This window comes from Microcaecilia unicolor, chromosome 11 (assembly GCF_901765095.1).
Source record: "Microcaecilia unicolor chromosome 11, aMicUni1.1, whole genome shotgun sequence".
Lineage (NCBI taxonomy): Eukaryota > Metazoa > Chordata > Amphibia > Gymnophiona > Siphonopidae > Microcaecilia > Microcaecilia unicolor.
The window spans coordinates 25951505-25976706 of NC_044041.1; the positions used below are offsets into that span (position 1 = coordinate 25951505).

General features: G+C 43.7%; 1 protein-coding gene across 2 annotated transcripts in view; it reads right to left on the minus strand.

Moving 5' to 3' along the window:
- The window catches only part of ANKRD13A (ankyrin repeat domain 13A), a 97559-nt gene that overhangs the window by 31493 nt on the left and 40864 nt on the right, over nucleotides 1-25202 (minus strand). For both annotated transcript variants that reach the window (XM_030219440.1, XM_030219439.1), the window contains exons 3-9: nucleotides 24672-24796; nucleotides 17769-17814; nucleotides 11243-11386; nucleotides 9657-9846; nucleotides 7445-7511; nucleotides 2806-2887; nucleotides 1210-1271 (exon numbers count right to left, since the gene is read on the minus strand). In XM_030219440.1, the coding sequence (XP_030075300.1) occupies nucleotides 1210-1271; nucleotides 2806-2887; nucleotides 7445-7511; nucleotides 9657-9846; nucleotides 11243-11386; nucleotides 17769-17814; nucleotides 24672-24796 (716 nt within the window). The remainder of the gene's footprint in view (nucleotides 1-1209; nucleotides 1272-2805; nucleotides 2888-7444; nucleotides 7512-9656; nucleotides 9847-11242; nucleotides 11387-17768; nucleotides 17815-24671; nucleotides 24797-25202) is intronic.

Below are 25202 nucleotides of genomic sequence, written 5' to 3' on the forward strand. Positions count from 1 at the left end.
TCTCCTCAAGTCACTTCACTGGCTTCCGATCAGGTACCGCATTCAGTTCAAGCTTCTCCTACTAACCTACAAATGCACTCAATCTGCAGCCCCTCATTACCTCTCTACCTTTATTTCCCCTTACACTCCTACCTGTAACCTCCACTCACAGGACAAATCCCTCCTCTGTACCCTTCTCCACCACCGCCAATTCCAGGCTCCGCCCTTTCTGCCTCGCCTCTCCCTATGCTTGGAATAAACTTTCTGAGCCCATACGCCAAGCACCCTCCCTGCCCGTCTTCAAATCCTTGCTCAAAGCCCACCTCTTCAATGTCGCCTTCGGCACCTAACCATTCTACCTGTATTCAGGAAATCTAGACTACCCCAATTTGATTGTCTGCACATTTTGTCCATTAGATTGTAAGCTCCTTTGAGCAGGGACTGTCCTCCTTTGTTAAACTGTACAGTGCTGCGTAACCCTAGTAGCGCTTTAGAAGTGTTAAGTAGTAGTAGTATTAACTCTTTACCTTTTGAATTACATATGCTCAGGAACTATCAGGTATTTTGTAAAGTTCTTAAAATGATCTTATTCCACGAATATTTGGATTGATTAGGCGTATTTATGTCTTTTATAATTATACTACTACTACTAATCATTTCTACAGCACTACTAGACATACGCAGTGCTGTACACATTATATGCAGGTACTTTCTTTGTCCCTAGAGGGCTCACAAACTAAGTTTTTGGTACCTGGGGCAATGGAGGGTTAAGTGACTTGCCCAAGGTCACAAGGAGTTGAAGTGGGAATTGAACCCAGTTCCCCAGGATCAAAGTCCACTGCACTAACCACTAGGTTACTCCTCCACACATTAGTTCATTTATGATAGTTTGTAATTCTTGAGGTTATGTCTCATTTTGATTTGTGATCCGCAATGAACTATGCATTGGTATTTATGGGCAATAAGTCCTGAATAAGATAACATAACATAACATAACCTCCTCCATGTTTTTATGAACTGGAAAGTGCAATTTGGATGCAAAAGGCTGTGCGTTTGACGTTCACATCCACCGAGTTACTATTCCTGGTCACTGGAATCCAGCTTTTCAACTTTTTCTGTTAGGTTTACAGAAATTGTTTCTGAAAGAACTTGCAGCTTAATCCAGCAGTGCATTATCAAATGCAAACGGCTCCTAATTTACAATACAGTTCAGAATAGGAATTTACTCACCCCTTGAGCGCCAAAATGATGCTCCACTGATCCCAGCAAAGATTCCAGTATGTTCCTGTCAGCTGAACAAAACCCAAAGATTTTAATTAGCGGAAACCAGCATCACAGAGTCCTAAGAGCTGTACTGGTCCAAACATATTTACTTTCTAAAGATTAGTTTTGATTAAATTGGGAAAGAGGTGCAGCCTATCTGTAGAGAACTCTATTTGTTGACCACAGTAAGAACCAGATTCTATAAACAACACTGAAAACTAGATGCCAGGAATAATCTGCACTCGGTGCTTAGCGCGGATTTCTACGGCTAACTTTTGGTGCAAGGACATACGCCTGCAGAAACCTGATGCAAATCCCGGGGTGCACGTTGGGTGTGGATCTAACACTGAGCCTAAATCTTGTGAATGACCCTGACTCGCCCGTGCCCCTCCATGGCCACTCCCCCTTTTCAGTTGTGTGCTATCCGATTTAAGTGCCCATTGCGATCGTATAGCGTGCAAATCATAATTTGTGACAATTAAATGATTGCCAACTCCAATAATTAAATTGATGGAGCTCGTTAACTAATTATTTTGCATGTGGATATGGGATCTGCACCTAATTTTAGGCAACCTTTATAGACATAAGTACATAAGTATTGCCATACTGGAAAAGACCAAATGTCCATCAAGCCCAGCATCCTGTTTCCAACAGTGGCCAATCCAGGTCACAAATACCTGGCAAGATCCCAAAAAATTACAAACCATTCTAAGCTGCTTATCCCAGAAATAAGCAGTGGATTTTCCCCAAGTCCATTTTAATAATGGTCTATGGACTTTTCCTTTAGGAAGCCGTCCAAACCTTTTTTAAACTCCGCTAAGCTAACTGCCTTTACCACATTCTCTGGCAACGTATTCCAGAGTTTAATTACACGTTGAGTGAAGAAACATTTTCTCTGATTCGTTTTAAATTTACTACATTATAGCTTCATTGCATGCCCCCTAGTCCTAGTATTTTTGGAAAGAGTAAACTGACCTTTCACGTTTACCCGGGGGTAGACTCCAGGGGTAAGTGAATGCAAGGCACAATGTATCTTCTGCAGTGAATGGGATGTAACATTGATACTGGGGCATAACATGCTAGCCAATCCCCACATTGCTAGCACTTGGGGTTGCTGCCTCACCTTGATTTTAGGACTACATTTCTATACATGCTTCGGGGCAAAACCAGGATTCGATCAGCCTGGGCGAGCTGGCAATCCTACCAAGACCTGTCATGCTCAGAACCTCACCTATTATTCCAAGATTTATTCAGATCACTATCACAAATCATATCAACCATATCTCTATAAATCACGGGGAAAAGAACCCTAATCCTAGAATGCAATTTTCCGCCCAAGTCTGTGCATGACATGAAAATACTAGAAAGCATGATGTGCCCCATGCAACACACTCATCTACACTCTCGCACTGCGCTGCCAGTCATCTGTAACTCAAACTGCAACCCTTCTCAGCCAATCTGGCTGGCTTTCCTCTCTCGAAGGGGGCAGACCTGTCTGAATCACACGGTATGAACTTTTATACCAAACCCGCATGTGCTGATGAGACACGATGAAAGAATGACCTTTATATCTGGCCTTGTCTTCTTCCGTCAAATGTTCTGTTCGGGTTTTTGTTATAACGTTCACGTTGTTTGCCGTGTAGACCTGAAGAAGATTGGCAAAAGATGACAAAAAGGCGGAAATGGAGATTAAAGAATGGCAGGTTTGAAGCCAGTGATATTACCCAAATAGATGATAAAAACTGGAAAAAGATTAGCTTATTTAGTGAGGATTCTTTCCACAGGCATAGGCCAGGAGAAGGTTTCTGAAAAGCCCCATGAAAATGAAAAACAGAAACACAAGTTCTCAGCAGAAAGGACCATTTGGTCCACCTGGTCTGCCCCCCAATGTGCCTACTGGGCTTTCACAGAACATTGTCCATCTCTTATCTTCCCTCTCCAGACACCACTAAGGTCCCAATCTCATGCATGCTTGAATTCTTTAGAAGACCAAATTCAAGCCGACATAGGATAAGAACCTTACTGACAACAGGAGGGAGGAAACCAGAGTGACAATGTCCTCTGAAAGCAAAGTGAGCAAACAGGTGGACCAAGTGGTCCTTTCAGCCAACATGCTCTGTTTCTGTTTTCAAAAAGCATGTCCTGTTTCATGACTATGGCAAGACTCCAATTAATTCAGTGAAAAGGTATTTTCTCTCGTTCCTTCAGGTCTCCCTCCCTTCTACTTCTGATGACAATCTCTGGTCCTAAAGCTTTCCACTCTATGAGAAATGCTTCCCACTGGCGCTTTATTGAAGCCTGCTGGAGATTTTAATGTTTGAACTATACTCTCCCCCCCCTTCCCTTCTTTCTTTCGGAGATTATGAAAGTCATTTTAGAAGCATGTAAGCCGCATTGAGCCTGCCATGAGTGGGAAAGCGCAGGGTACAAATGTAACAAAAATAAAATAGATACTATTGGAGATTCTACATGGAACGTTGCTATTCCACTAGCAACATTCCATGTAGAAAGCCGCACAGGCTTCTGTTTCTGTGAATCTGACGTCCTGCACGTACGTGCAGGACGTCAGACTCACAGAAGCAGAAGCCTGCGCGGCCACATTGGTGGAATAGCAACATTCCATGTAGAATCTCAAATAGTAGCAACAGTGGAGGAGTGGCCTAGTGGTTAGGGTGGTGGACTTTGGTCCTGAGGAACTGAGTTCGATTCCCAGTTCAGGCACAGGCAGCTCCTTGTGACTCTGGGCAAGTCACTTAACCCTCCTTTGCCCCATGTAAGCCGCATTGAGCCTGCCAGGAGTGGGAAAGCGTGGGGTACAAATGTAACAAAAATAAAATAGATACTATTGGAGATTCTACATGGAACGTTGCTATTCCACTAGCAACATTCCATGTAGAAAGCCGCACAGGCTTCTGTTTCTGTGAATCTGACGTCCTGCACGTACGTGCAGGACGTCAGACTCACAGAAGCAGAAGCCTGCGCGGCCACATTGGTGGAATAGCAACATTCCATGTAGAATCTCAAATAGTAGCAACAGTGGAGGAGTGGCCTAGTGGTTAGGGTGGTGGACTTTGGTCCTGAGGAACTGAGTTCGATTCCCACTTCAGGCACAGGCAGCTCCTTGTGACTCTGGGCAAGTCACTTAACCCTCCTTTGCCCCATGTAAGCCGCATTGAGCCTGCCAGGAGTGGGAAAGCGTGGGGTACAAATGTAACAAAAATAAAATAGATACTATTGGAGATTCTACATGGAACGTTGCTATTCCACTAGCAACATTCCATGTAGAAAGCCGCACAGGCTTCTGTTTCTGTGAATCTGACAGGACGTCAGACTCACAGAAGCAGAAGCCTGCGCGGCCACATTGGTGGAATAGCAACATTCCATGTAGAATCTCAAATAGTAGCAACAGTGGAGGAGTGGCCTAGTGGTTAGGGTGGTGGACTTTGGTCCTGGGGAACTGAGGAACTGAGTTTGATTCCCACTTCAGGCACAGGCAGCTCCTTGTGACTCTGGGCAAGTCACTTAACCCTCCATTGCCCCATGTAAGCCGCATTGAGCCTGCCATGAGTGGGAAAGCGTGGGGTACAAATGTAACAAAAATAAAATAGATACTATTGGAGATTCTACATGGAATGTTGCTACTATTGGAGATTCTACATGGAATGTTGCTATTCCACTAGCAACATTCCATGTAGAATCTCAAATAGTAGCAACAGTGGAGGAGTGGCCTAGTGGTTAGGGTGGTGGACTTTGGTCCTGAGGAACTGAGTTTGATTCCCACTTCAGGCACAGGCAGCTCCTTGTGACTCTGGGCAAGTCACTTAACCCTCCTTTGCCCCATGTAAGCCGCATTGAGCCTGCCATGAGTGGGAAAGCGCAGGGTACAAATGTAACAAAAATAAAAAAAAGTAAATAAATAAGAAAATAAGTCCTGAGTGGCATTTGTACGTACAGATTACATTTACATGTTCATGGGGATTTCAGAACACTGCTATTTACACTGGAGATGGCCCAGAATGCACAGGTGGGTCAAGAGCTGATACAGTTACAATGATAATACGCATATACAGTAGTTTCAAAAGCCTCTGCTGTTGCACTTCTTCTGAGGCATGCATAAGTTTTGCAAAGTGCTCGTTTCGACTAGGGCTAGAAAGGAGGGATTGAGGAAGTAATAATGCTTAGCCGCCCAGTACTTTTCTTAGCCTTTAAAATGTTAAATTTTACAGGGTAATGTTTAAATTCTGCAGTTGGCATTCCTTTTAAATGCCTGCCACAGTGTTTAAAAGCAGGTATCTGGTATCTAGTAGACCATTTTTGGGGGGCCACCCATTCCTCTCTACTCTCTCTCCCCCATTAAATATTTTACCTTTCCTGGCGGGGATGCCCAAACCCTGCCATCTGAAGAGCTCCACAGCCTGAATCCCCTGCCGGTGCAAAGAAGTCAGTGACGTGCCTTCCAGCCGCTGATGCAGGCACTCCTCTCGCATGCTCGGTTCGCATCAGCAGCTGGGAAGTGCACCACCGACTCCTCACACCGGGAGAGAGCTCTTCAGCTGGCATGGCTTGGGCATCCCTGCCAGCCATTCAGGGTACTGCAGTTTTTTGTTTTTTTTTTGGGGTGGGGGGGGGAGTCCCAGAGTCCAAAGTGGGGGACTCAGGCTCCCAAGTGGTTATACCACCAGTTTAAAGATAAATCCACCACTATCCAGACATTGGTGACCACCGCTCTTATCCAGTAACAGTGATTATTTGGCAAAATGGGACTTGCAGCGCTGCGTATGCTTTGTAGCGCTATATAAATGCTAAATAGTAGTAGTAGTAGACTTCACGTCTAACTTTCATGGTCTGAGTATGTCTTATCATGCAAACTATATTTATTTATTAATTATTACATTTGTACCCCGCGGTTTCCCACTTGAAGCAGGTCCAATGCGGCTTACATAGTAATAGGGATTACAGAGTATTAATAGAGAAAATATAAGTTAAGTATAGCCAAATAACAAAAAACGATAGGTAGAGAAGGGCAAGGGTGAAGGGAGTAGGAGAGGTATAAGCAAGGGTAGGTGAGTGCTGGAGGAGGGGTAGAGGGAGCAGAGGAGGCGGGAGGGGGATGGGATACGGGATAAGCATAGGGAATTTTGGTGGGAAAAGTAGTCTGGTCATTGTCGTATTCATTTTGTTGGCCCTCTTCTCAACTGCCTCTACCTGGTCAATACCATTTTGTAGATGTAATCTCCACAAACGAATACACTATTTACTCCTAGGGGAATTTTATGCTAATTCCCCTCCTCCGTAGGCTATAGAGAATTCTGCCTTTCCCGTGCAGAATTCTGTGTAGTCTGCTGTTGCAGAGTACAGCACAGAATATGCTCAGTTTCTGTCTGCCTCCCTCCCTCCCTGCCCACACCCCATTATAGCGCAGCAGAGAAAGGAGATGCACATCCGCATATCAGGCTGCTTCGGCCTTCTCTGCCACCTTGGTCCCCAGCAGTTCCTTTAAGCTGTGCAACTGTATGGAGAGCTGCACAGGTCAAAGGAACTGTAAGGCCCAGGATGGTCCTTTGTCACACTGACTGGTTAGCTTGAGTTCATCGCCAGATCTCTTCTGGTTTGCCAACTTGTTGGTTCTTCACCTCCAAGTGGTATTTGAGCCTTGGATCTCCGAATTTACAAAATGTAGCAATGTCCACTGCTCAAAAAATCTGTTTGTTTTTCAAGCCTATTTTTGTGTTATTGTTCTTTTTGAAAATTGTGATTTTTTTTTTAATGTTTCTTTAATTTTTTTTTTTAGAATTTTGTATTTTCTTTCTCCCAAAATAATACGTTTCACCCGCTGTCTGCTGTTTCCGATATCTGTTGCTCCATGGATGGACTGTTGTATGCCATTACAGCACATAACCAAGGGAAGGAGAGCAAAGAAAACCAGAGTTTTTATTCTGGATTTAGCTCACTTTTCAGTAGTAGCTCAAGCTTAGGCATTTCTAAAATAGTTATATAGACAGCAGCTGAATACCATTGGCTCTCTGCACAGCAGTGGAGTTCGTTGCGGTGTACATGTAAAATATTTAAATGACGCAGTGGTGTTTACAAAAAATGCTGACTACAGTGTTTGAATAGTGACCCAAATGTATGTTGAACATGACTCATTGAGGGTTTTCTCTAAGAAATAAATACGAGAAAGCTTCCGTTAACTATTTTTTACCTTTGTTTCGTAACCATTGATTGCTTCTGCTTTGTCTGTCCTCCAGCCCCAGAATCCAGACTTTGTCCTGAGGAAAAGGCAACAAAAGCATGTTCTACCACCGATATGCTTTTAAGGTATTTCCACTAAGATAAGAGACCAGGGGTTCTCAACCTAGGCCTCAGGACACACCCTGCCAGTCAAGCTTTCAGGATATCCACAAAGAATGGTCCAAGAAAACAGCAGGGTAATCAATCTGCAAACTCCAAGATGGAAACCAAACGAAGTAGATATGCATGTGGAAAACAATATTTAATGGATACAATAAAAATTAGCAAGCCCGACACAGGCCGTGTTTCGCCCCACTGGGCTGCATCAGGGGCTAATAAATATCTGTATGATCATATAGTCTCCACTTGAGTATCTATTTGTTGAACTTGACAGATGGCACTTCACGAAAACAAATCTTTCAGAAGCCGTGAACCGACATATGCCACCATAAAAATGTAAATATTATTGACTTGTATCCATTAAATATTGTTTTCCACATACATATCTGCTTCGTTTGGTTTCTATCCACAACGAATGTGCATGAGATAAATCTGCATACAATGGAAGTAGTGCATGCAAATTTACCTCATGCATATTCATTGCGGATATCTTGAAAATGTGAGTGGCTGAGTGTGTCCTGAGGAGAACCCCTGGGTTAGACTAAAGATCCCTGGCAGAGCAGCTAAGCAAAGCTGTGGAGTTAACGAACACAGCTATACTTCTGCCACTTTTCAATAGGCGTTCTCAACGGCTTGTTTGGATCATGAAAAAGAACTCTGAGTGTATAACTGAACTGTCAATTAAATGTGCATCGTTTCCTCCCTGGAACTGCAGCCGCATAAAGAGCAAAGCAAAGTACTTAGGAATTTTAGAGACAGGGGTTCTCTACCCAGTCCTTGGGACACATCTAGCCAGTCTGGTTTTTAGGATAACCAGAATGAACATGCATGAGATATATTTGTAGACAATGGAAGAAGTGCATGCAAAATTTATCTTATGCATAGTCATTCTGGGCATTGTGAAAATTTGACTGGCTAGGTGTTTCCCCGAGGACTGGCTTGAGAATCCCTGCTTTATGATATTTTGAAATAGGAACTACACAGGGTAAGGAGTACGTGACTACAAAAGAGCCCATGTACTTTGCCAGCGTGAAAATTACATTCCTCTCCCCAACCCCATAACAGATTACAAGGATACAGGAAGGGGAACTGCCATTTCCACAGGCTGCAAATCAGTGTAATTGTATAATCTTTCAAAATGATATATTAGACGTTATTGCCCAGTCATTTTACTGACTGGGTCCATAAGAGGTCTGAAGAACTAGTCGCCAAGGGTTGTAAATGATTCTGATTTTCAGAATGTAAGCGGAGTATGCATTAGAAGCTTTGATGGCAAATAAATCTCTCAAGTATTGATTCCAGATATCCTGCAAATCCAATCTGTCTGCCGCCCTTGAGCACTCGGAATCCGAGAACCCCGATTCACATATTTAAGGGCTTGACCTTTAACGTCCGCCTAAGCCCAATAAAGTAGCTCCATCTTACCTCCATAGCTCAAAACCTTTATCATGCCAAAGATCTGTATATTGCTGCTGTAAAATAATGTTGCTATTTTCTGATAATCTTCTGGAAATCTAAAGTTAAATTTGATGTCAAAATACAAAAATAGACTAGCCTGGGTGTTTGCATTGTTCCCTCTGAGTGGGAGTCCTCCAACTGCATTGCTGCCAGCAGGGGGCAGTGCTTCAATATTGTATTTTCAGTCACTAGGGACAGGCAGGTTCCCAGGAGTCCTGCAGAGCTTACCTGTTCCTCACTATTGAAAATGTGATAGTGAGACTGCGCCCCCCCACTGGCAGGACTATAAGAGGAGAACTCCTACTCAGCTTAGAAGGAACAGTGGGTTCAGTGACAGCAGTGCGTGCTGCCGTGTGTGTGTGTGTGTATCCAGATTTTGCAAAATATGTTTTGAAAGCATATCCAAACGCCTGGGGCAGAATCTTCATCATTATGAGGTTTTTTTTTTTTAAGATCTGTTATTGATTCAGTTGAGCTCCAGCACTCATAAATCACATGGAAATTGCTCTGAGGCACTGAGATCCTTTTTTTCTCCTTGCACAGTGTTTCTGCCTACATTGTGTTTTTGTTTCAGGATGTTAACATTTTGGAAATGGTTTGCCTACCTTTCAAAGGCAATATTTGCGGTGTCGAGGCACGTGTGAATAATGGGGGACGTTAAGCGCTTTGTCACTTCTCTCTCTGCCGGCTGCATGGAGTCCAACGTGATGCCCTGGATTTCCTGAGAGATGTCAAAACGCTCTTTGGTAACAGTTCTGTCATCGTGGTTTACCTCCATCAGCTCTGCCCAATTGTCTGATCACAGAGTGAGAAAGAGAGACTTAGTCAGCACATTGTGTTGACAGATAATGGACACCTGGAAATACACAGCACTAGTCATCCTGTACATGCTCAGTCTGCTCATGTCTTTATGTGCATGTGTTCTGCTGCATAGTGCTATTCTATAGTGCTGTGTTTCTGGGGCACAGCAAACAGATAACTTGGAACACACTTGTTAGTCAAGCTAGGACCAATCACTGAGCAGTTCAGTAAGCTAGCACTCTGATGAGTGGTCCATACACACTGTATAAAATACATGTATAGAATGTTTGTACGTTTGGGAAGCTTGCCAGGTGCCCTTGGCCTGGATTGGCCGCTGTCGTGGACAGGATGCTGGGCTCGATGGACCCTTGGTCTTTTCCCAGTGTGGCATTATTTATGTACTTATGTCCTCTACTTGGCTCACTTTTATTACATAGAGCAGTGATTTAACCTATTGTGATGTCATAGTGGCTCATTCCACCAATAAGAGCCAACCTCATTAGTGATGTCACAATGGCTTGATTGTATAGAATGTTTGTACGTTTGGGAAGCTTGCCAGGTGCCCTTGGCCTGGATTGGCCGCTGTCGTGGACAGGATGCTGGGCTCGATGGACCCTTGGTCTTTTCCCAGTGTGGCATTACTTATGTACTTATGTCCTCTACTTGGCTCACTTTTATTACATAGAGCAGTGATTTAACCTATTGTGATGTCATAGTGGCTCATTCCACCAATAAGAGCCAACCTCATTAGTGATGTCACAATGGCTTGATTGTATAGAATGTTTGTACGTTTGGGAAGCTTGCCAGGTGCCCTTGGCCTGGATTGGCCGCTGTCGTGGACAGGATGCTGGGCTCGATGGACCCTTGGTCTTTTCCCAGTATGGCATTACTTATGTACTTATGTACCACTTCCTTATATCCTAGAGGCCTCGTACAGTACAAAATAGCACCATCTACTTACAAGAGGACACTAGAGTGACAGCAGCTTGAAGATAGCAAAATCAAGTCATCGTTATTTCTATTGATAGCTATCTGCTGTTATCAAGAGTGTGCGAGTCTGTATCTTATCACTGACCAAGTCTGCAGAACACCTATTCCAAGTTAGCTTCGTGAGATGCGCAAAACCACACATTCTAGCTTTTCTAGAACTGGAAAAAGAAAGATGCCACAGGTCAGTGGCAGTGCAGGATACTGGGGTTCGACTCTCCTGTCCACTCGGATTACCGTCACTGCATCAACTCTTATTAACACAAGTGTGGCACGGGGGTTTGGAGGAGACTTCTAAGCCTCCCTTGGTCAGCAGGGTTCTCTGTGCTCTCAGGGCATACTGTACGAGGAGAGGGGTTGTACTGCAAGAGCGGGGAGGGAATGGAGGAGTCTCACTGCTTACCCTCTTCCTTAAAAATATAGCTGTGTTTCCCTCTTATCCAGCTCATGTTTTCAAATCCCAGTAACGTGGCATCAACTCGCAGCTTGGCACCACTTTTCCATATGCGACAGATATCATTGGGACATATCCGGGACAACAATGGAACTGTTGTAAAAACAAAACAAAAACAAAAAAAGTACAAAATCATTCCATAATTATGCAAAGCAACACAGTTTAGGAAAATATCTAAGCAGAGATGGCTTTTTAGACAAGGAGGCATATGCCAAGTCTTCATACACCTGCCACGGGGACTCCGCAATCAAATTATCAGCACATCCACAAAGAATATACACGAGATAGCTCTGCATACAATGGAGATCTCTCTCATGCATATTTGCTGTGGGTGTCCTGAAAACCTGACTGGCTATGGAGTCCAGGATGCCCTGGCTTCTGTTGTTGTAGCTCTTGAAGAACTCACTCAATTGCTGATTTTTCCCTGGTTCTTCAGTTCCTTTGTGCTCTGGGATCACAGTAACCGATGGAGTTTATCTTGTTGGGCAGACTGGATGGACCATGCAAGTGTTTATCTGACATCTATTATTATGTTGCATGGGTCAATATTCAAAGAGAAATATACAAATAACCAAATAACTGCCCTTAGCTGCAGCTATCTGGATATTCAGTGGCAAAATTCAGATAGTGCTGTTGAATATCTTTGCAAAGCAGATAGTACTAACTCACTACTACATATCCAGGAATATGTTCACCATAAACATGAGTTCATGTCCTTGTGTCCTTATGCCAGTCACATGTCCCGTAAGCAAGTTCATTCTAACTTGTGAACCTTCATGTCCTTGTGTCCTTATGCCATTCACATGTCCCGTATATAGTGAAAAGCTTCTGATCCCATTTCCGTGTGAAGTAACCGAGTCTAAACACTGAAATTGACTCATAAAATTATCATTGCGCATAGACATCTGAAAAAGTGTGGAACTTCTTTTTTTTAATTTTTAGAAGTCTTTATTGAACATTATTAATTCTGAACATAGCGTAACCAACACATTCGCAATACAATTTTGCACATAGCTATGTGCCAGATACATAACAAAGAATACACATTTAAGTTTGCCATGCATAATCAAATACAAAATATACTTCAACTTTTTAATTGTGTTTTATAAGTGACCTCCCATTTCCTACCTATCAACCTCCCCTCTTCCCCCCTCCAGTTCCACCCCCCCTAAACCCTCCCCCCCTCCCCCTTCCCCCAGTGCTATTTCTGGTCCTTCACACTCGTAAACTACGTTCTCTTTTTTTTTTTTTCCCCTAGTTAACTGCATTTACAAAGAACTGCCATGTTGAGTGCCACTGACTTGTCCGGTGTTTTCGTGCGGCTATGAGCCTTTCCATTTCACACACATACTTTAATTTGTTTTGCCATCTTGTAATTGGGGGGACTGTTTTTTGTTTCCAGTGCAACGCTATTGTCACTCTGGCTACTGCTGTCACCTGTCTCAGCAACTGCTGTTTACAAGATGTCAGTCCTCTCACCGGTGCAGAGAAAAGAAACACCTCAGGGACCCAAGGTATCAAACATCCCAGCCAGCTCTGGAGCCTATCTTGCACTGCCTTCCAGAATGCCTTAACTTTAAGGCAACGCCACCATATGTGCCCCATGGTTCCCCTTAGGCCGCATCCCCTCCAGCACAGTCCCGTAGTCGTCGGGTATATTCGCTGAAGTCGATCCGGGGTAAGATACCACCTATATATGACCTTTACTGCATTTTCTTTGAGCGGTACATGTATAGAGACACCCGCCACCCTTTTTTCTATACTCTCCCATTCTACTTCCTCTATGGTCCTACCCAACTCTTTTTCCCACGCCCGCCTATGGCTACTATGTCCTGGAACCTGTGCCGCGACACATCTATATATTTTCCCAATGAGCCCCCAGGATCCAATTAACTTTTCACATATTTCTTCGAGGGGGAGTGATTGCCGCTGGATGACCTTTCTGGTCGCTGCATTGTGTAGGAAATGTGACAATTGACAGTATGCAAACTCTTCACCCTCCACCACCGGGAACTCCGTCTTCAGTGCCGCAAAAGTTAGTACAGTGTTGTTATTGTCATACAATTGACCCCACCTTCGCACTCCCTCCGCATACCAGCGGGTGAAGACACCCGTAGTGTTCCCCGGCAGGAACAAAGGGTTATAAGCTATTGGTGTCATTCGGGACAGCACACATCTGCCCTCTGGAAATAATTTGTCCCAATAGTATAGAGTAACTTCCACTGAGGGGCATACGCCTTCTTGCAGTTTGCGAAAAGACCTTGGCAACCACATAAGTGCCCCCAACGGCGTCTCTCCAAGAGAGTGCTGTTCTAAGTGGACCCACTGTCTATCAGGATAGTCTTGATACCATTCCATAGCTGCCTTTCCCTGAGCTGCCTTGTAATACCAATGAAGGTTTGGGACTCCCAATCCTCCTCTCCTCTTCTCTTGATATAACAAGGTGCGCGACAATCTGGGATGCTTTCCTGCCCAGACGAAACAGACAATACGATCTTGTAAGGACGCGAGAAATCGCCTGGGCGCCTTCACAGGCAGCACTTGGAATAAATACAGGAGGCGAGGTAGGACATTCATCTTAATAATAGCTATACGTCCAAACCAGGATACCTCTAGTCCTCCCCATCTCTCCATATCCTCTGCAATTGTCTTTATCAATCCCTTATAGTTTGCCGAGAAAAGCTCTGACAGTGGTATCGTCAATTTAACCCCTAAGTATCTAATCTGTCCCCGGGCCCACCTAAATGGGAATGATGACTTCAGCTCTGTTACCGTTTCCTCATCTATAGTTACATTCAAGGCTTCGGACTTTGCCATATTCACTTTGAATCCCGAGACTACTGAGTACTCGTCTATAAGTTGAATAAGTCGAGGGAATGTAGTCAGGGGTCGTGTCGCATATAACAAAACATCGTCTGCGTAGAGCGCCAGTTTATGCGTTCTGTCTGCTACCCGGGCCCCTACGAACCCCGGATCTTGTCGTATCCGTGCTGCAAAGGGTTCCATAACCATAGCAAATAGGAGAGGAGACAGGGGGCAGCCCTGTCTCGTTCCTCTATGCAATGTGAACAGCCCAGAATAATTTCCATTAAGTTTAACACATGCTTTTGGCGAGGTATAAAACGCCCGTATCCAGCCTATAAACTTCGCACCAAAACCCATTACCTCCAAGACTCTGTACATGAAGGACCAATGAACGCAATCGAAGGCTTTCTCTGCATCTAAACTCAAAAGACACAAGGGCCTCTGATTCCTCTTTGCCAGGTGCATTAAATCTACCGTACGCCTGATATTGTCCATCGCCTTTCGATGGGCCACAAAGCCCACTTGGTCCGGGTGCACAAGGGTCGGGAGTATAGGCGCCAGCCTGTTGGCCAGTACCTTAGCCAGTATCTTAACATCGGCATTGAGTACCGATATGGGCCTATAGGAGCCACACTCGGTGTGATCTTTTTCTGGCTTGGGTATCACCGCTATCCAAGCATCTCTCATAGTCAACGGCAGAACCTCCCCCTCCTCTGATTGAACAGATCCGCGAGCAACGGCGCTAACTCGGGGGCAAACTGCTTATAAAATTCATTAGGGAGACCATCTAACCCTGGGGACTTGTAAGATGGCAAGCTACTTATCGCCTCCAACAGGTCCCTATGCTGTCTAGCCAAGTTGGGAAGCTCGCATTCCTGCAGAAATTCATCTATCGCGTCAGGTGTCGGATTGATTTCCTGTTTATAAAGCGCTTGATAATACTCCCCCAATCTTTGGCGTATTTGCTCAGTTTGATTCAACAAGCTACCACTCTCATCCCGAACCTGATGTATAAGCCGATCTACTCTCTGCCTGCGTATCTTTGTAGCCAGTAGTCGCCCTGCTTTGTTAGTGAACTCATAAGAGCGCATCCCCTGCCTAGCCCTTAAGACCTCTAAATGCTCTGAGTATATGGCGTCCAGCCTCATCCTTAAAAGTGTGGAACTTCTAAAATAGTTTATAATATTTTCAGGTTGCAAACAGTTCTCAAACCCTGGAGGTGGTGGTCAGTAATCAAGAATCCAAAAACACAGATCAGCATATACTGAGCCAGTAGCTGTTTCTAAAATGTTTAATCAATTAAAATCAACCCATATAATTTTATTAGAGAGTTACATGGACAATTCAACTGAACCCGTTGAGAGTAAAAAATTGATATAACAAATGATTCTATATGAGCAAGAAGTGGTTATGATTTTGAAAATGATAATAGACCAAAATTTTGAATAATAAAATGAATATTATAGATGATTAATATCGAGATTATTGTTTTTTCCAGAGTTCTGGGTATGACTCTAATAAAATTATATGGGTTGATTTTAATTGATTAAACATTTTAGAAACAGCTACTGGCTCAGTATATGCTGATCTGTGTTTTTGGATTCTTGATTACTGACCACCACCTCCAGGGTTTGAGAACTGGTTGCAACCTGAAAATATTATAAACTATTTTAGAAGTTCTACACTTTTTCAGATGTCTATGTGCAATGATAATTTTATGCGTCAATTTCAGTGTTTAGACTCGGTTACTTCACACGGAAATGGGATCAGAAGCTTTTCACTATATTTTTCACATCTATGACATAACTGGATAATGACTGGACATCATTAGCAAGAGCTTTATAAACCCTGTTCTCTGGAGGACAGTGCGTTCAGCACTAAGCCAGAATTTCCAAACTAATCCAGCAAGATCCCATTACTTCATAACTGTGTGTGTGTAATGTCTGGCCAGTGACCTGAGAACCAGAAATTGTTCCGATTAAGAATCTCCCTCAATCAAGCTAGGCTGTGGAGTTCACCATCTTTCCTAGATGGAGAAATGGATTAAACTGGGTTTTCCAGAATAGACTCAATGTACCACAAACTGCAATGTGACACATACTTTCCAACTCTGAACACAAGGACCTTCATTTGGTGAATGGTCAGTTCCAAGATCCTTCTTAGGGCCAATGAGACTGTACACCAGTGTGAAAGGGACCCCTTGCTATTTGGATTTAGCACATGCCTTTTCACTGGTAAGTAAAGGCGAGTTACATTCAGGAGCAGTAGGTATTTCAGTGTCCCTGCAGGACCTACAATCTGTCTGGCATCTGAGGCAATGCAGGGGTTAACCGATTTGCTGAAGGTCACAGGCAGCATCAGTGGGATTTGAACCCTGGATTCTCTGATTCCCAGCCTGCTGCTCTAACCAATAGGAGATTCCTCTATTCCTGATGACAATGGGACCCTACCAATATGGCAGAAGTGGAATCCTGAGCCTGGCTCAGAGGAATCCATGGCTATGTTTAAATGTCGTACAGCTAAAAGGCCTGATATCTAAATGTACTTATCTGGTGAACAGCCCCTACTATCCGGGTAAGAACTGTTGACTGGAGATCTCCAGAAAAGTGGTGCTGAAAAGCATTACTGGCCATCTCAGCATTAAAAGATATCCTAACTTGGCACTGGCGCAATAGTTTGCACGTGTTCGCCACGTGGGAGGCCAAAGATGCTAGAGGAACTTCCAAACGGAAAAAGGAGTACTGGATGGTTTGGGAACCTTATATACAATCGATTAGTGGCAGGGCCCATAGCTTACTACTTAACACCATACAACTATACAATCAATAGAACACAGTAGAGATTGCACACGAGGAGAGAGAGAAGGGAATGCATGGGAGGGGGTGGGATAGATGGAAGGTGGGAGGTGGAATTGGAGGAGATCTGGTTTAGACTTTTTTTGTATATGATAATAGATTTGCTGGATGTCATTAGACTGGTAATTGATATATGCTCATGGAGAGAGGAGTAGATAAGGGCGGGGGGGAGGGAGGTGAGGGGGGAAGGGGGGTAAGGGAGAGGAAGGGAAACTCGACATAACTGTGATAATACTGTCATAGTTGACACTCATTAATAAGAAGATTGCAAGGATGTGGATGCTTGGTAACATATATATACTGTATGACAATCTGTATTCTTAATAAAATATTGAACATAAAATGGAGGGGTGAGGTGGGGGGGATAAAAAGATAAAACGTTGATGACGGACTGTTGAAATGTAGCTTAATAATATTAATTTCCATGTTTGAGTTTCTGTATAATCAGAATGTAGAATGTATTTTCTTTGCATTATCAATAAAATTGTTGTATTATAAAAGATATCCAAACTTTATCTAGTTAACTATCGGGATAGCAGCACCCTTCACCACTCTGTGGATATTCAGTACTGGCCACTATCTGGATTTTTTTGGGCTGTTGCAACCAGTGTTTTTTTTTTTTTTTTTTTTAAATACTGACAGTGGTGGCTAAATGTCAACCTGAAGAGTTTCACTGAATTTATAAAGTGACAGGTTTCTGCATTTCTTCGCACAAATGTGAATCCTTAGCCTCAAGGCTTTCTAATAGAAAGAAAGCGTAGGATAAGATTCTAACACATCAAGGCCACACATCACTCTACCGCTCTTAGACTTACCCCAACTTGTAAACTCCCATTTCATTTCCATATAAAAGTCAGGTGCCTGAGACAGAACAAAAACAGCACAGGTAAAAAAATAAATAGAAGGAGGCAAGCAGAGAATGAACATAGGCTGCTTTCTAGGATGAAAGAGAAAACCCACAAATTAATGATCTGAAGCGCCTTTGACTGGCTGCCACAGATGACATACAGAAAGGTCCCTGGAATGCACTGGGCGGGACTTCCCTACCCAGCGCATTCCAGGATAGACTGGGCAGCGCACCGCCATTATGGAAGTGACGCTAGAAAGAGACGGGAGTGCTCTCCCTCCACCATCTTCAAAGTACAGGAGAGGGTTCAGGGGTGCTAGACCACCATGAGCGTCTGGAGGACTGCCAGACCTCCAGCCCTCTATGGGGGGGGGGGGGGCCTGCAAGCATGCAGTCGTATGCTGGATAAGGCTCCCCATTTCTCCCCAATGCTCTGCAAACCCTAATGGCAGCTCTAAGCTGGCGTAGGGTTTGCCGCCGCAGCAGCAGCACCCTTGTTTGGCGCGCTGCCCGCTGAGCATTGGAGAGGAATAGTTAATGCTCTGTTTCGTATGCATTTGCATGTTACTTGCGGTCAGAGCTGGCGAGCTCGTTGTTTCACGCGCTCGCCGGCTCTGATCATGGAGCGTGAGCAAATGCGGGCGCTTGTATGGTGCTAACGACTGTGTTTGCTTCTGATCATCTGGGCATCTAGGTAATGGCTCCCACACAAGTGAAACTGTTCCCATTCAATCAGGTAGGACTAAACTCATCCAGAATTTATACAGCATCAAGTCTGGGAACTTTAACCAACATATGTCAAATGAACGAGCCAAAATGCTTGGTGCTGCGGCCACACTCCAAAAATCGGCAGTTACATGCGTAAGTCCTAGCTGCTAATTCTATAAACCGCACCTAAATCACTTTGCGTGCAACTCTCAAGGGAGGAGGGGTGTGAACCCATGGGCGGAGCATAAGCGTGTCACCAAGCAACACACACAACTTATAAAATACTACCAGTTGCGGTGGTGGAGGAGTCAAGATGGCGGCACACAGACCTCGCCTTTTTGAAGCTGCTTTTAACTCCTAACCCCTATCCCCTTGTTCAGTATCCAGGTCCGTTGTATTCTTCCCATCTTAATTCCCTTATTTGTCCTGTTTGTCTGTCCTGATTAGATTGTAAGCACTTTCGAGCAGGGACTGTCTTTTCATGTTCAAGTGTACAGCACTGTGTACATCGAGCAGCGCTATAGAAATGATCAGTAGTAGTAGTAATACGACCGACACAACTTAAAGACTTGATTGTTTAACAAATACTTGGTCAGGCTTATTTAGTTACTAACTTCTCACTCTTTGCAATGTTACGCTTTATAATAGTTGCTGTAATTGTTTTTGCTTTTCCTGTTTGATTGTTTTAATTGGTTTTATAATATTTGTATGTATTAATTTTTCTTTTAGTGTCCAGATCCTTTTTTTTTTTTTTGTAATCTGCCTTGAACTGGGTGGTTGAGCGGAATATAAAATAACTGAATGAAATTAAATTATGGTTTCATATATCATATGAGGTGTTTGGGTTATTTTCAACTGTTCCTCTACAACCTCCAACTCACATTAGATTGGGTTTTGTTTAAACTTGGTTTAAACGTTCCACTTGGTTACTGTATAGAAAATATGAAGTAAAGAGTTCAGGATGTGTGCCTACTTGGAGGTGGATATTCCAAAAAGTGGAGCTTCTCAAATTAACCATCTAAGGGGGTCTTTTACTAAGCCACGGTGGCGTTTTTAGTTCACGGTATACGCCGAGATGCCCATTATTACCGCCAGCTGATTTCTACTGCGAGCTAAAAATCACACCATGGCTGAATAATAGACCCCTAAGGAGTACTTTTACAAAGGCGCACTGAAAAATGGCTTGCCGTAGTGTAGGCACAGGTTGTGGGTGGGCGCGCGCCGATCCATTTTTTAAATGCGCCTGTAAAAAAAGGCTTTTTTTTTGCCGAAAATGGATGTGCTGCAAAATTTAAATTGCTGCGTGTCCATTTTGGGTCTGAGACCTTACCGCCAGCCATTGACCTAGCGGTAAAGAATCTGTAGTTAGAAAGTTTGAATGTTGAGATAAGTTATAAGACAGATATACGAATTGTTGTATATTTCATGGTTGAAGATGACAATTGTACACAAAAAACAAATGCAATAAAAATTTAAAGTTAAAAAAAAAAAAGAATCTGGGCGGTAATGACCTCCACGCGTCCATTACGCGCACCAGAAAATAAAAAATATTTTACAGACATGCGTAGCGGACGTACGCCAAAATTGAAATTACCGCAGGGCAAAGCAGTAACCGGGCGGTAACTCCAATTTGGCACGCATAGGCGCCTACGTGGCTTAGTAAAAGGGGCCCTAAGTTAGGAACCTACTTTTACTCAAACTCAGGGGCTTTCATTTTCAGTTGAAAACTTATCTAAAATTTAAGATTCTAAAGTTTAAGCTCCTAATTTAGGCCTGCTAATCATTTACCTCGATTTAGTATCCTAAGGGTAGGCGTCTACTTTGAAAATCATTGCTAAGTTTCTCTTTTTCCCTTGCCCGAAATCTTCCCTCAGTCTCTCACCTTTTAGGCTCCTAAATTCACAAGCCTAGTCAAAATAGGATCCACGAGGCTAAATTAGGAGCCTGAGTCTCAAAGTTAGGAGTTTAAACCCTTTGGATGCTGGCCTTGTGGTGTCCAGCAATATCAACGAATCATCTGACTACACCAGCAATAAAAGGAATAGGTTCAGAAGTACATACCCAAAGAAATATGGAACCTGAAGGTAGAGAGAGAGACCTAGATCCAGCGTACCTGCTGCCTGTGTTCCCTGCCTTCTACACTAAACAGACCCTGTTCGATCGCTGCCTTTGCTCTCACCTTTTTTTCTGCATCCATCTTTTTCTGAATTCCAATTTTTCCTCACATAATGCATTAGAAACATTGTGCATATCAGTAACAAACCTTCCAAAAGATGCTAAGAAATATTACGAACTTGAATTTAAATATGCAGAAGTGCAGAGGAATAGTGGGCCATTTTTTTAAAATCATGGCTGGGGAAAAGCTATTTTTAATGGGCCGCGAAATGGGCCTGCACTAATATTAAAACTAGTGCATGCCTATTTACGGCCTGACCTAGCGGTAAGGATTCACGCGCTACTCATATGGCAATCATGCAACACGTGCCGTGGACAAGCTGCCGGTTACCACTGGGAACGCCCCCACCCCCCCCCCATGGTAGAAAATTATTTTCTACCGTGGGATTCGGCTTGTGCCAAAATCGGACTTATGTTAGCCCTCCCGCACCTTTGTAAAAGAGCCCCTATATATGGAGTTTGGGGTGCTATTTTCCCCCTCTTCCTGTCAGCATGCCTGGGCGGCTCTGGGGAACCCTCTCCTTCAGTGCTGCTCTTTTACCAGCAGGGTTCAGCAACTCTATTCCCTTTCCCAGATCTGAACACACCACCTCCATGGCGCAACACAGCCTAAGCAAAACTTAAAGAAAGCCATGTTGGGTCAGACAGTATTTCATCAAGCCCAATATCTAAGTGTGGTCAGTCCAGGTTGCTTGGACATATCCAACAGATCCCAAAGAGCCCTCATGGACAGAGGATCTGAATGTGGACTTCCTGCATTGCAGTGGTCAGTATCATAGCCTGAACCAGAGTTACTCATTTACAGGCTGGAGGCTTTTTGGCCAGTTCTGGTTTTGAACTTACAACCCAAAGCATTGTGGGATTTGTAGACCTTGATTCTGCCCATTAGAATCAGTGCTGCAAGTCCTATAATGCACCAGGATGGAGTGGTTTCAAATCCAGGACTGATCAAAAAACTCCAGCCTGGAACTGGGTAACTTGGCATCTCTGCTGAACCATTTATTTATTTACTAGTAAAAAAAGGCCCGTTTCTGTTTGTAAGGAAACGGGCGCTAGCAATGTTTTTTTTTTTTTTTTTTGGTATCTGTAGAGTTGTTAGTAAAGTGTGTGTGTTTGAGTGTGTGTCACAGTGAGACACAGAGAGTGGAAAAGAGTGTGTGTGTGTGTGACACAGAGCTACAGTGTGCCAGAGTATGTGTCTGCGTGTGTGCATGACCCCCTCATTCTGTCAGATGTGCAGTTACCCCCACCTTTTGTGTTTGAAGTTCTGGGACCACAGGGGCGAGCAGTGAGTCTGAGTGTGAGTGTGTGTGTGAGAGTGTGTCTGTCTCTGTGTGTGTGTATTTGTGTGTGTGCATGACCCCTTCCTTCTGTCCGTGTTGCAGGGCCATCCCCTCCCCCCCCCATGTGTTTGTATTTTCAGTAACTTTTCCTTGTTTTAATCCTGCGATTGTGCTCTTTTGTCCATGCCCTCCATGTGTAACATTTGTCCTCTCCCCTTTCCCTCTCATTCTGTTCTCTCCCCCCTCTCCATGTGTTTTTGTCTGTCTCCCCTTGAAGTTCCAGGCCCCTCTCTTTTCCTCCCCCCCTCCCTGCATGTGAGAGAGAACATGTGTGTGTGTCAGACAGAGAGTGTGTGTGTTTGAGAGTGTGTATCACACAAAGAGTGAAAGACTGTGTGTTGTGTGTGTGTGTATGACCCCTTCCTTCTGTCTGAGGTACAGGGTAGTTCCACCCCCCCCCCCTGGTTTTTCAGTTCCTTTTCTTTTTTTTTTTTCCTGCCCTTTCTCTCCCATAAGTGTACCTGCTGTTAGGAAAGTTGGTCCGTCTGCTAGGCTTCAAGCAGCTTGCGTTATAGTCGACCCCTGCTGATACGCTGGAGGCTGTGTGTTCACCTTTGTTTTTATTTTGTTAGTGCGGGTCCAGAGGGCTGTTCAGCTTCCTGCTGCTTGCTGAGGTGCCCGGAGCCTGTGTGTTCACTTTTTTTTGTTTTTTTTTGGTTAGTGCAGGACTGGAGGGCGATTCAGCTTCCTGCAGCTTGCAGTGTGGTCGAGGGCCCCTGCTGAGTTGCCCCGAGGCTTTCTCTTCACCCTTTGGGTTTTTTTTTTTTTTTTTTTGTTACTGTGGGTCTGGTGCCTTTTTTTTTTGCACGTGCCAGCAGCCAGTTCCTGCGTTCAGCTGTGTTTGTTGACGTCATTGAGTTCGATGCTGCCTAGTAGACCACCTGCTGAGGGAGCCACGGTCCCAAGCATTAGAACGTTGGAGGTGAGTTTTATTATATAGGATTGCATTTGTATCCCACATTTTCCCACCTCTTTGCAGGCTCAATGTGGCTTACAATACATCATGAATGGTGGAATTATATAGGAAAATAGACATTTAGTGTTACAGGAGGATTTTGGTAGTATAATAAAGTTAAAGCATTATAGTGGTAAACAAGCAGATAGCATAATACAGTTCTGGATATGTGTGGACGAGTTCACATATGTTGATCTTTGTGGTATGCCTTGTTAAAGAGATGAGTCTTCAATAGTTTGCAGAAGTTGATTGATTCATAGGTCGTTTTTAAGTTACGCGGCAGCGCATTCCAGAATTGTGTGCTCAAGTAGGAAAAGGTTGACGCGTGCATTAGTTTGTATTTTAGACCTTTACAGTTGGGGAAGTGAAGATTGAGGAATGTGCGGGATGATTTTTTAGCATTCCTGGGTGGTAAGTCTATCAGGTCTGACATGTAGGCTGGAGCATCTCTGTGAATGATAGTGAGGCTCATTTTCAAAGCACTTAGCCTCTCAAAGTTCCATAGAAACCTATGGAACTTAGCCTCCCAGAGTGCTTTGAAAATATGCCTCTTTGTGAACTAGGGTACATATTTTGAACGTGATGCGTTCTTTAAGTGGGAGCCAGTGTAGCTTTTCTCGTAGGGGTTTAGCACTTTCATATTTTATTTTACCGAATATGAGTCTAGCTGCAGTGTTCTGGGATGACTGAAGTTTTTTGATTATTTGCTCTTTGCAGCCAGCATAGAGTGCGTTGCAATAGTCTAAATGACTGAGTAGCATTGATTGTACTAGGCTCCGGAAGACGGTCCTTGGGAAGAACGGTCTTACTCTTTTTAATTTCCACATGGAGTGGAACATCTTTTTTGTTGTGTTTTTCGCGTGATTTTCAAGTGTTAGGTGTCGATCGATAATAACTCCGAGGATTTTTAGGGTTTCCGAAATTGGAAGATTCAGTTTTGGTGTGTGAATGGTGGTAAATTTGTTCGTATTATGTTGAGAAGTGAGTATTAGGCATTTGGGTTTTTTCCGCGTTGAGTTTCAGCTGAAATGCATCCGCCCATGAATGCATGATCTATAGACTTTGAGGCTGGCCTGAACTTCCAGCACACAACCTGACTCCGTAAACATGAGCCTCCTCTACGTAGAGTCTTTTACTACAAGTGGCAATAAATTAATCACAGTAAATTCTTCCACATTTATTAATCTTTATTAATAAATGCTGCTGCTCCCCAGTATCTCTCCACACTCATCCTTCCCTACACCCCTTCCCGTGCACTCCGCTCCATGGATAAATCCTTCTTATCTGTTCCCTTCTCCACTACTGCCAACTCCAGACTTCGCGCCTTCTGTCTCGCTGCACCCTACGCCTGGAATAAACTTCCTGAGCCCCTACGTCTTGCCCCATCCTTGGCCACCTTTAAATCTAGACTGAAAGCCCACCTCTTTAACATTGCTTTTGACTCGTAACCACTCGCCTCCACCTACCCTCCTCTCTTCCTTCCCATTCACATTAATTGATTTGATTTGCTTACTTTATTTATTTTTTGTCTATTAGATTGTAAGCTCTTTAAGCAGGGACTGTCTTTCTTCTATGTTTGTGCAGCGCTGCGTATGCCTTGTAGCGCTATAGAAATGCTAAATAGTAGTAGTAGTAGTACTTTATGTATAATCCAGAAACTGAAAAAAAACAAGATCTTATCTCCAGGTACCTCCAGCGTTTTTTTCAGCAATTCCGGAACGCCTCCGAGCGCCATGGTTGCTGTGTGGTACTCCCGATACTGCAGGACCATCTGAACCATCTCCGGGTCGCCTGTGCTTACCGCCTCGTGCAAAACTGAAACCCCAATGAGTAGAGTTTAAATAAATCAGAAACAAACAGGAACATTACAAAAGTAGTTATTCTTCAGGGAATCTAAGTAGCAGAAGGGGCAAAGGTGTTTTACATCCAAAAAAAAAAAAAAAAAAATTATTTAACAATGTTATCAAGTTCATTGTTGATTTAAATCTTGAATTGATAATGAATGTGACTGTTGGGCAAACTGGATGGATCATTCAGGTTTTTATCTGCTTTCACTTACTATGTTATTAAGGAAAACCAAAGTTACAAACAGTTAGGTGTAGGTAAAATGACTGTGGTTTAGGATGGCACCCGACAACCTTGCCCATCATCCAGGCCAGTAAACTGTGTAACTGTATACATAAGCACATAAGAACCGCCATGCTGGGAAAAGACCCAAGGT